The 17,416-nt window shown below is 37.2% G+C and overlaps 1 protein-coding gene across 1 annotated transcript in view; it reads left to right on the forward strand.

The window, feature by feature from the left end:
* ALK (ALK receptor tyrosine kinase) overlaps positions 1-17,416 on the forward strand; it is a 769,970-nt gene that overhangs the window by 528,032 nt on the left and 224,522 nt on the right. Inside the window, exon 5 of the mRNA XM_004452341.3 lies at positions 3,042-3,169. Within this exon, the coding sequence (XP_004452398.2) occupies positions 3,042-3,169 (128 nt within the window). The remainder of the gene's footprint in view (positions 1-3,041; positions 3,170-17,416) is intronic.

Raw genomic sequence — 17,416 nt, forward strand, 5'->3', positions numbered from 1 at the left:
TGCCAATGCCACGTCCAGGACCAGAATCCAGGGCTCTTGGCTCCCTTTCAGTGGCCTTTGTGAGGAACCTTGATATCCATAACCAACCCTCCTGCCTTTTGCAGTGGACTGTAATTTATTAGTCACGATGTCACCACTCAGCAAAATATGTGTTCAGGCGTCTCTTGAAAAATCCATGCGAGGCTGGAGATAGTTTTTCTGGTTGAGAATACAATTGATCAGAAAACATCTAAAATTTCAGGCATCCAGAGTAAAGTACCTTGTTCAAAGTCTTCAGGCAAATGAGGGACAGAGCCAGAAGAGAAAGTGGAGAGCTCTTGAGAGATGACTGGAAGATAATGGATTGTGACAGGCTGTCTGTTCAGTCCTTCCAGCTTCCTGATGTCCCGATGGTCTCCCCACACTGTCAAAGTGATTGATTGAAACTCCAGTGCTAAGATGCTCACAAATCCCCAGCACATGGATACAGCTGCATGTTTCTTTCTAGGAGGCTCTAGGGCAAAACATAACCTTCTCCCTTGCAAACTTAAATAGAGTTGCTACCAGTCAAAGCAGGGAATAAAGGACCCTAATGAGCTAGTTTCATAACTCCTGGTAAGTAGGCAAAGAAAGGGGAGGCAGACAGAGGAGAGAGCACAGTCTTGTTTTTCACTGGGTTTTTGGCTGTCTCTTAAACAAATCTGACCCTAGGTGTGAGCTTGCCCTTTTCCAGTCCCAACTTCCCTGGATATAAAATACATATTTGGCAACTGCTCTGAAAGTTATTAAAGTTGCAGCAGTAAACTATGGGAGGCCAGAGGATTTCAGACAAAAGATATTGCATCAGTAACTCAGAAACGAATTCCTAAAACTCTTGACACATTTATCCAGAGGGCTACTGCCAATATAGAAATGGAAATCATTGTCAAGGGCCACTGTGTACCTGGAATTAAAATCCATCATTCTTTGGAAAAAGAGCTGTGATTTTCGTGGACTATGAATACTTATTCCCTTTACCACCATCTCTCCTCAAATATTGGGTCCTTTCTTTTTCAGAAGACAAAAAAAATTTCTGATCTCTTTGTTTTTAAGAACCCCTCATTTTACATTTTATTTTCAAATATTTCTTTCTCTGACAGTCCCACATTTAAACTGAAAGGCACCCTTTTGCTTATTCAATTGTACTGGTTTTATTTTGGAAAGAAATCCTGCTGGGTACAGTAACAGAGAACAAACTTTACAGCAGCAATAATCTCTTCTGCAGAATCTATTGTAGGAAAACGTAATACACTTTTATTAAATGGCTGAGGAATTGGCTCCTGTGATCTGAATTAACTACAGAAGAGCACAGAACGGAACAAACTACCTCCTTCTTTCAGCAGACTCTCTCTGCATGCCCAGCAATGTGTTGGGAACCAGCGATGCAAAACTGCCACAGAACAACATCCCTTGAAAGAGATTCTTGATTGCCTTAGGCAATGCCTTCATCACCAAAAGTGAGCAAAGACTGAAGAGAATGATGGGATCAAGTGTTAGCCTGCAAATGGAGACACAGGCCCTCTGATTCACTGTTGGTGAATATGCATCAGAGTTTTAAATATACATTCACTTTGACACAGATTTGAAGAATTTACCCTAAGGTGGCAATCAGATAAGTTGACAGATTATATGTTAGGGGTATTTAGCTTCAGCACAATCACGATAGAGAAAAATCAGAGGCGATGCACAAATCATTAAAAGTGCAATCATTGAAATGAAAATGTAATCCATATTTATTGTCTCTTGACATACCATTGAGTGGAAAAATGCAGTCACAGAGCAAAATATATAGTATGGTCTTATTTACATAAAATCACAGCTGAAAGATTGTTTACCATGTTTTGAATCTTGGTCGTCTCTTGATAAGGGTCTTCTGGTTGACTTTTACTTCCCTCTACTGACTTTTCTGAATTTCTTTAATTTTTTATGTTTACAGTAAGTATCACTTTATACTTGGTGTATATGGGGGGGGTGTTTTTTATATTTTAAATAGTCATCTACCCCTAAATTCTTTACAATCTGTATTGCCATTCCTAAACCCGATCTAGGGGTAAGAAAATAGGAAATGCTGTGATGGTTTCACAGGTGTACATATGTTAAAACTTATCAAATTTTATACTTTTAATTCATCCAATGGTACACTTTAATACATGCAACTTATTGTGCATGACTTATACCTCAATACTTTTTTTAAATGAAAGAAAATACAAAACAGTCTAAGTAATTTTTATTCTGTAGGCAAAGTTGTCAAAATAAATAATTTTAAAAATACCTGAATCCATGTTGGAAAAGAAATTTGATGTTCCAATCAGGGATAGGAGGTTACTCCCAGAGGTTAATAACATGAGTGAGGTGTAAAAGTGGTCATTTAGCTTAGCCCTTCTCCTCTGGCGACGTCAGTGTCTTTGCCTATGGATGGATGCAGAGCTCACCTTTTGACTTGCTTCCATCTTCTTCTGTTTGCACTTTTTTGCAGAGTCCACACCAATCTTAGGTACCTTCTACACCAAAATATATGCTTCAGTGCACTTTAATTTCCCTGTGGTAAATAAATAGTCCTTGCTGGCCTTTCTTAAGTAACAATATAGCAAGCCCAAGGGTCCTGAGACTTTGGGATCAGACACAATTCTGAAAAAGGCTGATAAAATATTTTGAAGACTTTTCCTTGACTCTGTTGCAAGGTTTCCTTAAGTATATACATATACTCTTTCCTTGCAAGTCTAGCTACTGACGTAGTCCAAAGATCTGCAATGGCCCTAAAAAGAAGATGGCAAAAGAAATGCCAGTGGCTTGAGCTGCGCTGAGAATTAGGTCTATGCCTTTGCTGGACAAGAAGGAAATACAAGTGTTTGCATATTGGTGTCAGGATCATTGTCCTCAGGGCCACTTAAGTTTCCAGATTTCAATGCCTAGGAAGAACGTGAGCCCAGAAGTCACTAAAGGGGCAAGAGCCCGCCTGCAGGTTAGGCTGCTTCTCATCACTGTTTTCTATGCTTTTCCCCTCTGCTTCCCAATACAACCAGCTGGACAGTGCTGCAGGGAAGAATTGGGCGTCCAGAGAACCCCTTCCGAGTGGCCCTGGAATACATCTCAAGTGGAAACCGAAGCCTGTCAGCAGTGGACTTCTTTGCCCTGAAGAACTGCAGTGAAGGTATCTGAATCTGGCTTTTCCCTCCACTCTTTCCGTCTCTTGTGTCTTAGGCATGCCAGTGCTCTGCAGCCAGGCTTCACTGGGCACGTGCACACGTAAATGGAAACGTTTACAGTGCTTTGAGGATGGTTCTGAATATTACCCAGTGTGCATCGTCCAGGCAGTCAATTTTCAAAGAGCAAGAAAACAATTCTATTTGCTTAATTTAAAACTTCAAGTAGAATATAGTCTTTTTTAGATAGCACATTAATGTCCCTGGCTGCCAAATGCCTTCGCTTATGTTGTTGTATTTTTTATTGATTATTTTCTACACAAAGTGAATAGAACAGTGTAATGAACCCCCATGTATCCCCAGCCAATTTCAACAAATAATGTTTTGCCTCTTTTGTTTCACCTATCTCTGCACACCCTCACCGGCCTAATGATTATTATTTACAAGTTATTTTGAATGACATACTTTCAGTTGTTATTGAGGGACAACATGAGAAATGGTTATATGAAAATATTTCGGTGTATTTTGGAAAAAAACCTTCAGGATGTGGTTCACTATGTCATTGAATTCCTTTTGCATAAGTTCCACATTGTGAGTTCCTTTCAGGATTTAGTACCAAGGGAAGGATGTCCTTATAGAAGAATAATTTGTGGACTTTATTTTTCTTTTTGCCATTGCTGCCAGGAAGCTCTGAATGTAATACCCAATCAGAAGAATTATGTCTGAGTAGATATTTTTTGACCTTGTTCTTTTCCAGGAGATTTTCACTTTTACCTTATGGTTAGATATTGAGATAACGAATGCTAAAGATGCTTAAATTCTTATTTCTCAAGAAATGTATGATTCCCGGGGAATATTATTATATACAACATCATCTATATCAAATTTTTAGAGGTTGGCAATTTGTGCTATTATTACCTATTTGCTTGAAAATATATTGAAGAAAATTAATTAAATATATTAAAGATATTTGAAATATATATTGAAGATTAAAATGAATTAAATACTGCAAAATTGAGTAAAGCTGCTTAAGCATATGTGTGACCTGATTGTTGAATCTTTACACTAAGTGAAAGTATTTTATAATGCTTTTTTATATGCCTGGTAGTCTTTGTTTATTTATTTGCTTTGGATGTGTGTTTTTGATTAATTAGAGAACTTGTAGGTTTACAGAAAGATCATGCAGAAAATATAGAGTTCCCATCTACCCACACACAAGTATACAGTTTTCCATATTATTAACACTTCAAATTAGTGTGAAAGTTTTGTTAAAATTGGTGAAATAGTGTTATTATAATTATAATATTAATAGCTCATTATTTACAATAGCATTCACTGTTTGTGCTATACAGTCCTGTGGCAGCTGTTGCTCTTAATTTTTATTTTAATAATAGTTATACAACCTAAAATTTGCCCTTTTAACCACATGCAGATATATAATTCAATGCTGTTAATTATGTTCATAATGTGCTACCAAAACTTTTCCATCAATACAAAGAGAAACACTGGACAATTTAAGCATTAACTCCCTCTTCCCTACCTCCACTCCAGCTCCTAGTAACCTACATTCAAGTTTCTGACTCTATGAATTTTCTTATTCTAGCTACTTCATTTCAGTGAGATCATACAATATTTGTCCTTTTGTGTCTCAGCTTATTTTACTAAACATGATGTCTTCAAGGTTCATCCATGATGCCACATGTGTCAGAACTTCATTCCTTTTTTATGGCTGAATAATATTCCATCATGTGTATATACCACATTTTGTTTCTCTGTTTATCATTTGACAAACACATGGGTTGTTTCCATCTTTTGGAAGTTATGAATAATGCCACTATAAACATTGGTGGGCAAATATCTTTTTGAGTCCCTGCTGTCAACTGTTTGGCGTATATACATAGAAGTGGGATTGCTGGATCACATGGTAATTCTATACATGACTTTTTTTTTTAAGAATGAGAAAATGAAAGTATTTTTTTAATATTTACTATTCCAATAGTGATGATTTATCTTTCATAAAGAAGATGACATTTTCCTACCTACAAATTTTTACTTCTCACTGACAAATTCTTAAAAGTTTCTTTAAGGGGATATCTATTAGCAATAGACTATGTTTTTTCTAAGAAACTATTTATTCTTCATATCTGAAGGATTCGTTATTTGAATAAAATTTTTTAATATATGGTATTTGAATTTTTAACACTGTGTAATACAAGTCACTATAATCTTGGTTGTGTGGTTACTCTGAAATTTTTTTATCAATTCATATCATTATATTTCTATAATTTTATTTTTATTTTTGTTTGTCTTTTTTATTGTCTTTTTAAAAAATAGATAAATAGATCACACAAAATGTTATGTTAAAAATCATAAGAGGTTCCCATATATCACACTCTCCATCCCCACCCTCCGCTCCTCCCACATCAACATCTCCTTTCATCAGTAAGGCACATTCATTGCATTTGATGAACACACCCTGGAGCACTGCCACACCTCATTGACCATAGTTTACATTGTAGTTCACACTCTCCCCCAGTCCATCCACTGGGTTATGGCAGGACATACAATGTCCTGCATCTGTCCTTGCAATATCATTCAGGGCAATTCCAAGTCCCAGAAATACCATATATCACACCTCTTCCTCCTTCTCCCTGCCCTCAGCAACTCCCGTGGCCACCATCTACACATTAATGATACAATTTCTTCCATTGCTAGAGTCACAACAGTTCTATAGTAGAATACCAGCAAGTTAACTCAAATCCATATGATATTCCTCCATCTTGTGGACCTTGGGATGGCACTGTCCACTCCACCTCTAAATCGAGAGTGTGCTTAGATCCCAATGGCTGATGGATGGATTCTCCTGCTTGCAGTTGCAGACAATCTCGATTCCCTGGTGTGGCATTTGACCATTCTCACCTCCCCATCAGCTGACCTGGTTATGTCCAACAAACCAGAGAGTAGGTGTTGCAACTCTGCTGAGGCTCAGGGCCCAGTTGGCCCATGGACAGTCCAGAGATTCAAGTCTCTGGAGCAAACACAAACCCCAGTGCCAACCACATGTTCAGTAAAAGTGACAGAAGAGGCATGTATAGAGGTTACATCTGAATCCAACTCCATCACACTCAGGAGCACAAATTCCAAAGTAGGGCCTACTGGCAAGGAACTGAACTCCAGAGCCATCTATCATGATGGTAGAACCTGTGTGTCTCCATAGCTCTCAGGAGCACCACTACCTGGGGTTGTATCTACTTTGGTTGTCTCTGGGATCCTGCTGAGACATGCATAAGTGCAACCCCTCTGATGATCTCCCGACTCTTCTTGAAGTCTCTTAGCTATATAAACTCATTTGTCTTTCCCATTTCCCCCTTTAATTCAAGGGTTTTTTCTAGTTGCATCACCAGCTGATGATGGTAGTAATCCCTTGGCACCAGTGAAGCTCATCCCCAGGAGTCATGTTCCACTCTGGGGGGAAGATAATGCATTTGCATGATAAGTCTGGCTTAGACAGTGGTCACATTTGAGCAATATGGAGGCCCTCAGGAGGAAACTCTTAGGCACCCTGCGGTTCTAGGCCTAGTTGAAATTTTAAGCACACTGGCTCATAAACACAATCATCAGTATATCAAGGGCCCACCATTGGACCATCCTTCACTGGCCTTGCCCTTGAACTTGGGAGATTGTTGCTGTTGCATTTGGGAATGCGACAGAGCTCCCCAGGATGGGAACTCAGCTCTCCTTCAGTTGTCATATGTAACTCTATCCACTATGACAATACCCAATGAACATCTGAACATATCTATATACCCTATATGCATGCTCTGGAGAACTCTCTCCCATCCATGCATCCCCCATCAATGACACCCCACACCAGTGCTCCTCCCCTGTCATAGTTGAACCCCCTGTGACCCAAAATTTCTTCAAAAATGAAGCCTAATATATTGCCAAATTCAATTAGTAGGCAAATGAATAGTGTTGACAGGTTTAAAGATTAGAAATAGAATATGTAATAATTTAGAAAAAATAAAATAAAATAAAAACAAATTGGTGTATTAAAAAATGAAAAATATCATAAAACTTTGTTTATGATGTTTTGCCTTCCGTCACAGTAATAGATGTTGCCCTGTGTACAGTGGCAAGGCAATCTCCTCCATTCCTTCCTCAGTGTCTACATCCATTTTTTAAAAATTGTCTTCTAAAAAGTTTTAGATCACAGTAAAGTCACATATACAAAATAGGGGACTCCCATATACCCAGCATCAAACCCTTTTCTCACTTCCCCAGCAATGATTTTTTTACATGTGGATGTTTTATTTGTTATAGCTGATGTACAGATATTGAAACACAGCTACCAACCATGGTTCCATTATGGCTTATATTTTAGGCTGTACACTTTTCTAAATTTTTGGTTATATTATGGTTAACATTATGGTTTACATTTTAGACTATACACTTTTATAAATTTTTGGTGAAATTTAATGACATATCCATCATTACATGAACTTGTGGAACACTTCCATTGCCCCCTAGTTGCCCCCACTTCCATCTATTCTATTCCTCTCTCCCCCTCCCCTCAGAGCCCACAGTGACAACCAAGCTTCATGGCTTGAAGGGCAAGATTCATAGATACTTACAACAATGTAGACGGCTTGAAACTCTAGTCTGTCCTCTCCCATTGGGAATTACCCATGATCTCAAGAGACACCCTCTCCTCTGTTTGAGGACATCAGTCCACCCCAGGATGGGGGTGCAACACTTTCCCACTCATTGTATGTGTCTCCACCCACTAATATAACACAATATGACAAGAAGAGCACTCACAAACTCCCTAGAAGCCTGCCCCAGGTATACCCTGTGCTGAAACCCCTGTCAGACACCCCAAACAAGTAACCCTTCCTTATTATATTTTCTAAAGAGTTTCTCAACATTATAGTTTCAACCATGTAGCTGACAATCTCCCATGCTCACCTGCTCACCCCAAACCCTGCCCCCAATTCCATGGACCATCTGACCCTTCCTCCCAACCCTAGCCCCACTGAAGCCTGCAAAGACCCACCTAACAGTATCCCTATGCCCCTGTCTTATTCCTTCACTGCACAACTACTTACCTCCTCTTTATCATAGATTTCACCCATGTAGTCATTAACTCACAACCTTCTGCTCCCCTCCTATTTCCTGTAAGCCCATCATCCAGTCTCTAGATCTGTGAGACAGCTTGATTTGCTTAATTCATATCAGAGAGGTCATGTAGTATTTGTCCTTCAATGCCTGATTTGCTTCACTCAACATAAGGTCCTCAAGTCTCATCCATGTTACCCCATGTGTTAGTACTGTATTCCTTCTTACAGCTGAGTAGTATTCCATTGTGTATATACCACATTTTGTTTATCCATTCATCTGTTGATGGGCATTGGGTTGATTCCAACTTTTGGCAATAGTGAATAATGCCACTATGAATATTCATGTGCATATATCAGTTCATGTCCTTGTTTTCAGTTCTTCTGGGTATATACCCAACAGTGGAACTGCTGGGTCATATGGCAGATCTATAGCTAGTTTTTTTAGAAACTGCCAAACTGTCCTCCAGAATGGCTGGATCCTTCTACATTCCCACCAGCAGTGTATGAGGACCCCCATTCCTCTGCATCCTCTCCAACACTTGTAGTCCTCCACTTTTTTAATATCCACCAATCTAATGGGTGTAAGATGGTATCTCATTGTAGTTTTTATTTGCATTTCCCTAATAGCTAGTGATGTTGAACACCTTTTCATGTGCTTTTTAGCCATTTCTATTTCTTCTTTGGAGAAGTGTCTGTTCAAATGTCTTGCCCATTTTTTGAATGGGTTGTTTGTCTTTTTGTTTTTGAGATATGGGATTTCTTTATATATGTTGTATATTAAGTTCCTATAAATGTATGGTTACCAAATATTTTCTCCCCTTGGGTAGGCTGTCTTTTCACTTTCTTGATAAAATCCTTTGAAGTAAAAAAGACTTTAATTTTGAGGAGTCTCATTTATCTATTTTTTCTTTCACGCTTTGGGTGTGAAGTTCATGAAGCCATTTCCTATTACAAGGTCTTGTAGATGCTTTACTACATTGTCTTCCAAGGTCTTTATGGCTTTGGCTTTTATATTTTGATCTTTGATCCATCTTGAGTTGATTTTTGTATAAGGTATGATATTGTAATTCTCTCTCATTCTTTTGCATATGGATATCCAGTTCTCCAAGGACCATTTGTTGAAGAAGTCGTACTCTCCCAGTTGAGTGGGCTTTGTCACCTTCTCAAATATCAGATGATTATATATGTGAGGATCTATATCCAAACTCTCAGTTCAGTTCCTTTGGTCAGAGTGCCTATCCTTGTGCCAATACCATGCTGTTTTGACCAATATAACTTTGTAGTATGATTTGAAGTCAGGTAGTGTGATTTTTCCAATTTCATTTCTCTTTTTCAATATGTCTTTCTGTATTCTGGGCCTCTTTCCCTTCTGAATAAATTTCATTGTTAGTTTTTCTAGTTCAGTGAAAAATGCTGTGTTGATTTTTATTGGAATTGCATTAAATCTGTAAATCACTTTCAGTAGGATAGACATCTTAATGATATTTAGTCTTCCTGTCCATGAACAGGGAATATTCTTCCATTTAGTTAAGTCTTCTTTGATGTCCTTTAACAGTATTGTGTAGTTTTCTGTGTATAAGTCTTTTACATCTTTAGTTAAATTTATTCCTAGGTATTTGATTTTTTACTTTACTATTGTAAATGGTATTTTTTTCCTTGATTTCCTCCTTGGATTGCTCATTTATTGGTGTACTGAAATGCTATTGACTTTTACGCATTGCTCTTACAACATGCAACTTTACTGAATTCGTTTATAAGTTCTAGAAGCTTTGTTGTAGGTTTCTCAGGGCTTTGTATGTGTAGGATCATGTCATCTGCAAATAGTGAAATTTTTATTTCTTCCTGTACAATTTGGATACCTTTGATATCTGTTTCCTGCCTCAGTGACTGAACAAGTACTTCTAACACAATGTTAAATAGGAGTGGATAGTGGGCATCCTTGCTCATTCTTGATCTTAGAGGGAAGGATTTTAGGATTTCATCATTGTAAATGATGTTAACTGTGGGTTTTTCATATATACCCTTGATTATTTTCATAAAGTTTCCTCCTGTTCCTATCTTTTGCAGGGTTTTTATCAAGAAAGGTTGCTGTGTATTGTCCAATGCTTTCTCTGCATATGTAGATATGATCATCTGAATTTTTTCTTTTGATCTGTTTATGTGGTGTTTTACATTGATTGATTTTCTTTTGTTGAACCATCTTTGCATACCAGGGATGAAACCCACTTGATTATGGTGTATAATTTGATGTGTTTTTGAATATGATTAGCAAATATTTTGTTGAGGATTTTAACATCTAGATTCATTAGAGAGATTGGTTTGTAATTTTCTTTTCTTGTGTTGTCTTTGTTTGGCTTTAGTATTAGGGTAATGTTGGCATCATAGAATGAGTTAGGCAATGTTCCTTCTGTTTCAAATCCTTGGAAGAGTTTCACCAAGATTGATGTTAGTTCTTCCTGGAATGTTTGGTGGAATTCACCTGTGAATCCATCTGACCCAGGGCTCTTTTTAGTTGGGAGGTTTTTAGAGACTGATTCTATCTCTTCACTTGTGATTTGTTTGTTTAGATCATCAATTTCTTCTTTCATCAATGTAGGCTGCTTATGTGTTTCTAGGAATTGGTCCATTTACTCTAAATTGTTCTTTTCCTGGCATATAGTTTTCCAAAGTATCTTCTTATGATAGTCTTTATTTCTGTGGGTTTGGTGGTGATATCCCTTTCTCAGTTCTTATTTTGTTTATTTGCATCATCCCTCCTTTTTTCTTTGTTAGTCTAGCTGAGAGTTTTTCAATTTTATTGATCTTCTCAAAGAACCAGCTTTTGGTTTCCAGTGCTTTCTTATTTTCTATTTCACTTAATTCTGCTCTGATCTTTCTTTCTTTCTTTCTTTCTTTCTTTCTTTCTTTCTTTCTTTCTTTCTTTCTTTCTTTCTTTCTTTCTTTCTTTCTTTCTTTCTTTCTTTCTTTCTTTCTTTCTTTTCTTCTTCCTTTTGGATAGTTTGATTTTTTACTAATTCCTCCTAGTGTGCAGTTAGTCCTTTGATTTCAGCTCTTTTGTATTTTTTTTGATGTATGAATTTATAGCTATGAATTCTCCTCTCAGTTCAGCTTTTTTGGCATCCCATACATTTTGATATGTTGTGTTGTCATTTTCATTAGTTTCAATGCAATTACTGATTTCTTTTGAGATTTCCTCCGTGAGCCACTGTTTGTCTAAGAGTGTGTTGCTTAATTTCCATATCTTGGTGCCTAATCTGGGTCTCTGGCCCTTGCAGATTTTCAGCTTCATTCCACTGTGGCCAGAGAAATTATTTTGTATAATTTAAATCTTTCTGAATTCATTGAGACTCCTTATGTGGCCTAGCAATTAGTCTATCTTGGAGAATGATTCATGTGCACTTGAGAAGAATGTACATCCTGCTGTATTTGGAATTTGTGTTCTTTATATGTCTATTAGGTCCAGATCCTCTACTATATTATTCAAAGTCTGTGCTTCTTTATTGATTCTCTGTTGAGATGTTCTGTCTAATGGTGATAATGGTGTATTAAAGTCCCCCACTATAATTGTAGAGGGATCTCTTCCTCCACTTAGTTCTTCCAGTGTTTGCCTCACATATTTTGAGGTGCCCAGATTAGGTGCATAAATGTTTATGATTGTTCTTTCTTCTTGGAAGATTACCTCTTTTACTAATATGTAGTGTCCATCTTTGTCTCTCAAAATTGTTTTGCATTTAAAGTCTATTTTGTTCAACATTAGTATAGCTACTCCTGACCTTTTTTGGTTATTGTTGGCTTGTAAGATTGTTTTCCAACCATTCATTTTCAACCTCCTTGAATCCCTGGGTCTAAAGTAGGTTTCTTGTAGACAGCATATAGATGGGTCATATTTCCTTATCTATTCTGCCAATCTGTGTCTCTTGACAGGTGAGTTTAATCCATTAACATTCAGTGTTATTTCTCCCAAGGAATTACTTAAATTAGCCATATTTTCTTTGGCTTTGTCTATGTCATGTGTTGTTTTATTTCTCCTTTTGTCTTTTGATAGTTCTTACACTCTCCTCCAAATCTATCTCTCCTTATTTTTTCTTTCCTCCTGCAGAACTCCCTTTAGTATTTTTTTGAAGGGCAGGTTTCTTATTGGCATACTCTCTTAGTTTCTTTTTAATCTGTGAACATTTTAAACTCTCCATCATTTTTGAATGCTAGCTTTGCTGGATAGAGTATTCTTGGCTGGAAATTTTTTTCTTTTAGTACCTTGACTATGTCATACCACTGCCTTCTTGCCTTCATGGTTTCAAATGAGAAATCAGCATTTAATCTTATTGAACTTCCTTCATATGTGATGGCTCTCTTTTCTCTTGCTGCCTTCTGTGTTTTCTCTTTATCTTGAGCATTGGATAATTTGACAAGTATATGTCTTGGGGTAGGCCTGTTGGGATTTATACGGTTTGGGGTGTGCTGCACTTCCTGAACTTGTACATCCATGTCCTTCAATAGGTTTGGGAAGGTTTCAGCCATTATTTTCTCCAACAACCCTTCTGTCCCCTTTCTCTTCTCTTCTACTTCTGGGATGCCTATAATGAGTATGTTTGTGCATTTTGTGTTGTCACTCAAATCCCTAAGACCCTGCTGGACTTTTTGTATCATTTTATCTATCAATTCTACAATCTGTTTGATTTCAGATGTACTGTCTTCCACATCACTAATTCTTTCCTCTGCTTCTTCCAATCTGCTGTTACTTGCTGAGTGTGTATTTTTGTTTTCTTGAATGGTGCCATTCATCACCATCATATCTGCTATCTTTTTGTGGATGTTTGCAATTTCCTCAGTATGCCTTCCAAATGTTTTCTTAATATCCTTAATCTCTTCCTTCACTTCATTAAATTGGTCCATGATATTTGATTGGAGAGCTTTGATTAGTTGTTTGATGTTCTACTCATCCTCCTGGTTTTTAATTTGCTCATTGGACTGGGCCATGTGTTCTTGATTATTGGCTTGGCTTGTACTTTTTTGTTGATATGTGGTCATCATTTTATCTTCATGGGTTCATTCAGTTGATTATCTTCTCCCTCTAGTCTCAGGGTTTTTTAGGTGCCATTTGTGTGTGTGTGTTAATTTTTCTCTTTGTCACTTTGTTCTTCTTATTCTATTACCTTGTTGTTGTCTAAGTTACCTTGAAGGAAAAAGATTACAGCCAGGGAAAGCAAAAGAGGTAGGAAAAGAAAAAGTATAATAGTAGTATTGGTAGTAAATGTTAGCAGAGGAAACATATATGACCTAGGAGAATAAATATTAAACTCATGTAAGCAGTGTATAGTTATAGGAATAAGAAAGTGGAGTACCTAAAATGAAATGGGAAACTGAATACGGAGAAGAATATAGTATGAATTAAAAGGTTAGCATGATCAGGAGAGAGGGAAAGGGAGAAGAAAAGACAATAAGATAGAGTTAATAAAAGATAGGAAACAGAATAGAAATGTTAGAGACAAAAATCCAAAAAAATTGAGAGCTAAATGAAAAGAAGGGATATAAGAGCAACAACAGAAGGTAGAATGTAGAAATATGTAGGAAAGGAAAAGAGGTAGCATTGGTAGTCAAAATCAGTACACAGATAAAAGGCATGGCAAAGGACAGAGTTAGAAGGTTTTTAATGTTGGAGTTTTGATGTTGGAGTTTGATGCTAAAGTCTTAAGCTGGAATCCAGGGAAGAGAAGCAAGCCCTGGAAAGAGAGGAACTCTGAGCCTGGAAAGAAGCAAACCCTGGGAAGAGAGGAACCCAGGAAGCCTGAACCCTGGCAGACATTGGCAGCCATCTTGCCTCAACACGTGGAAATAGACTTTGGTGAGGGAAGTAACTTATGCTTTATGGCCTTGTATCTGTAAGCTCCTACCCCAAAATAAACACCCTTTATAAAAACCAAAAAGAAAAAAAAATCGGTACACACAGAAAAGAGAATGTTGAGGATGAGGAAGCACAGCAAACAATAAACAAGCTGGTAGCACCTAAATGAAAAAAGGGAAAAAACAGAAAAAAAGACAAAAGAAAAAAAATGAAAGTAAGAAAAGTGAGGGGGATAAAGAGGAAGGAAAAACAAAATAAGGGGAAAAAACCCACAAGCCTTCAAGCAAGGAGTAAGCCAAACAAGAAAAAACCATACTTCCCTCTTAAGCTCTTATTTAGGGAAAATAAGAGAGCCAAGTGATGCTAATACAAGGATATTATCTATGTTTTCCCTGTTTCAAAGTATCAGCTAATATCCCAGTGGATCACTACTCTATGAGTAGCTGTGAACTGAGCCAGAGATCTTGTACATTCAAGGCTGGAACTCCTCCACTGAAACAAATCTCCTTCAGGGTCAATCTGCTCCTCAAAAAAAGGCCCCTTCCAAGGGCAGGATAGACTCTTTACAATTGAATAAAATGATTGGGAATCTGCCCTTCCCTCTTTCTCTTTTTCTCACTTCCTTCTTTCCCAAGGCAGCAGGAAGCCCATGTGAGAGCTCCCCTCCAAAATTCAAATGGGACCCTGGTGAACCAAATCACCAAAGAAACTAATGACTCTCAGTCTCTTTGAGAGAGTGCACCCACGCCTTGCCTGGAACCCTAAAAATATGCTCTTGGAATCCTACCCAGCATTTCCTATTGTCCCCCCTCCATTAGGTGTGTTGCATAGAATTAGTTAATTGCCTGGCTCCCCCTTCTCCCAGATGTAGCCCACAGAATTTGGTAAATCATGCTGCCTTGGCAAATTCGCCTTTCCCCTCTTCTTGGTTTCTCCTCAGTCCAACTGTTATGGTCCCCAAAGTTCACAAAGGGGGGCCCAGACAATTGAAACTGTACTTGTGGGATTCCTCTACACCCTTTACCAGAACCCTCTTGCTCTAGGAGTTTTTATCCTCCAACTGTGTGACCTTTGAGGTTCAGGAAAGCTGGGGCTTCTTGCCCTGGGAAATGGGCAGAAACCCATGGTTTTACCTTGAGCTATTACTCTCCTTGTTGCACTCTCTCTGGATTGATGTCCAGCAGCCTCCTGCTTTGTGGGTACCCAAAACAGCTCACTCAGGCAGGATTTTGTTCCCACTCAGCTGGTTTTTTGTAGAAGCGATGATATTGGTGCCCTTACTCTGATGCCATCTTGCCAAGCCTCCTATACATAACTTTGAGAGGAACTGCCAAATTGACTTCCACAATGACTTCAATAATTTACATACTGACCAACAATGAGTGTTCCTATCTCTCCACATTGTCTCCAACACTTATTTTCTGTTTTCTTAATAGAAGCCATTCTAGTGTCTGTGAAATAGTTTTTATTTGTATTTCCCTAATAGGTAATGATTTTGAGCATCTTTCCATGTGCTTATTGGCCATTTGTTTATCTTCTTTGGAAAATATGTCTATTCAGGTCTTTTGCCCATTTTTAAAATTTAGTTGTTTGCCTTTTTATTGTTGAATTGTAGTGTTTCTTTATATATTCTGGATATTAGGCCTTTATTGTATATGTGGTCTCTAAATATTTTCCTCCTTTGAATAGTTTGTCTTTTTACTTTCATGATAACACATCCTTTGATACAAAAAAGTTTTCAATTTTGATGAGGTCTCATCTATGTATTCTTTTGTTGCTTGGGTTTGAGTGAAAAGTCTAAGAAACTGTTGCTTAACACAAGGTCTTGAAGATGCTTCTGTTTTCTTCTAGAAATTGGATAGTTCTGATTTTTATATTTAAGTCTTTGACCCATTCGAGTTGCTTTTTATATGATGTGTGACAGGGGACCACCCTCATTCTTCTGTGTATAGAAATCCATTTTTACCAGCACGACTTTGAAAAGAATATTATTTCACAACTGAGTAGACTTGGCACTCTTGTCAAAAATCAGTTGGCATTAAACATTAGGGTTGATTTCTTAACTCTCAGTTATTCCATTGCTCTGTATATCTGTCCTTTTGCTAGTAGCATGCTGTTTTGATTACTGTGGCTTTGTAATAAGTTTTGTATCTGGAAGTGTGAATCCTCTAATTTCATTCTTCTTTATTATGATGGCTTTGGCTATTTGGGGTCTCTTTCCACTGCCATATAAATTTGATGATTGGCTTTTTCATCTCTGCAAAGAAGACTGTTGGAATTTTGATTAGGATTCTACTGAATCTGTAAATTGTTTTAGGTATAATTGATATCTTAACCATATATAGTCTTCCAGTCCATGCACTCAGAATGTCCTTCCATTTACTTACTCATCTTTTAGCAATATTTTGTAGTTTTCTATGTTCAAGTCTTTTACAGAATTGGTTAGATTTACTCTTATATATTTTATTCTTTTAGTCACTATTGTAAGTGGAATTTTTCTTGATTTCTTCTTCAGATTATTTATCACTAGTATATAGAAACACCACTGATTTCGTGTGTTGAATTTGTACATGCCAATTTGTCAAACTCATTTATTAGTTCCAGTTTATTTGTTGTGGCTTTTCCAGGATTTTCTGTATATAGGATCATGCCATCTGCAATAGGAAATATTTTACTTCTTCCTTTCCAGTTTGGCTCTCTTTAATTTTTTTTCCTTTTCCTAAAGTCTACAGCTAGAACTTCCAGTAAAATGTTGAATAATGATAACAGTGGACATTCTTGTCTTGTTCCTGATCTTAGAGGGAAAGCTTTCATTCTTTTTCAATTAGAATGTTAGTGTGGATTTTTCATATATACCTTTTATCATGTTGAAGAAGTTTCCTTCTATTCCTAGTTTTCTAATAATTTTATCAAGAAACGGTGCCAGATTTGTTCAAATGCCTTTTTGGTATCAATTGAGATGATCATGCGGGTTTTTTTTTTTGTTGCCTTAATATGGTGGATTACATTTATTGATTTTCTTATGTTGAACTTTAGCATCCCTGGGATAAATGCCACTTGATCATAGTATATAATTATTTTAATGTGCTGCTGGTTTCAGTTTGCTAGTATTTTGTTGAAGATTTTTGTTTCTATGTTCATAAGGGACATTGGTCTGTCATTTTCTTTTCTTGTGGTATCCTTATCCAGCTTTGGGTGATGTTGGTCTCATATAAATTTTTGGAAGAGTTTGAACAGGATAGGTATTAATTCTTCTTGGAATGTTTGGTACATTTCATCTGTGAAGCCATCTG

This window comes from Dasypus novemcinctus, chromosome 25, assembly GCF_030445035.2.
Source record: "Dasypus novemcinctus isolate mDasNov1 chromosome 25, mDasNov1.1.hap2, whole genome shotgun sequence".
NCBI classification, from domain to species: domain Eukaryota; kingdom Metazoa; phylum Chordata; class Mammalia; order Cingulata; family Dasypodidae; genus Dasypus; species Dasypus novemcinctus.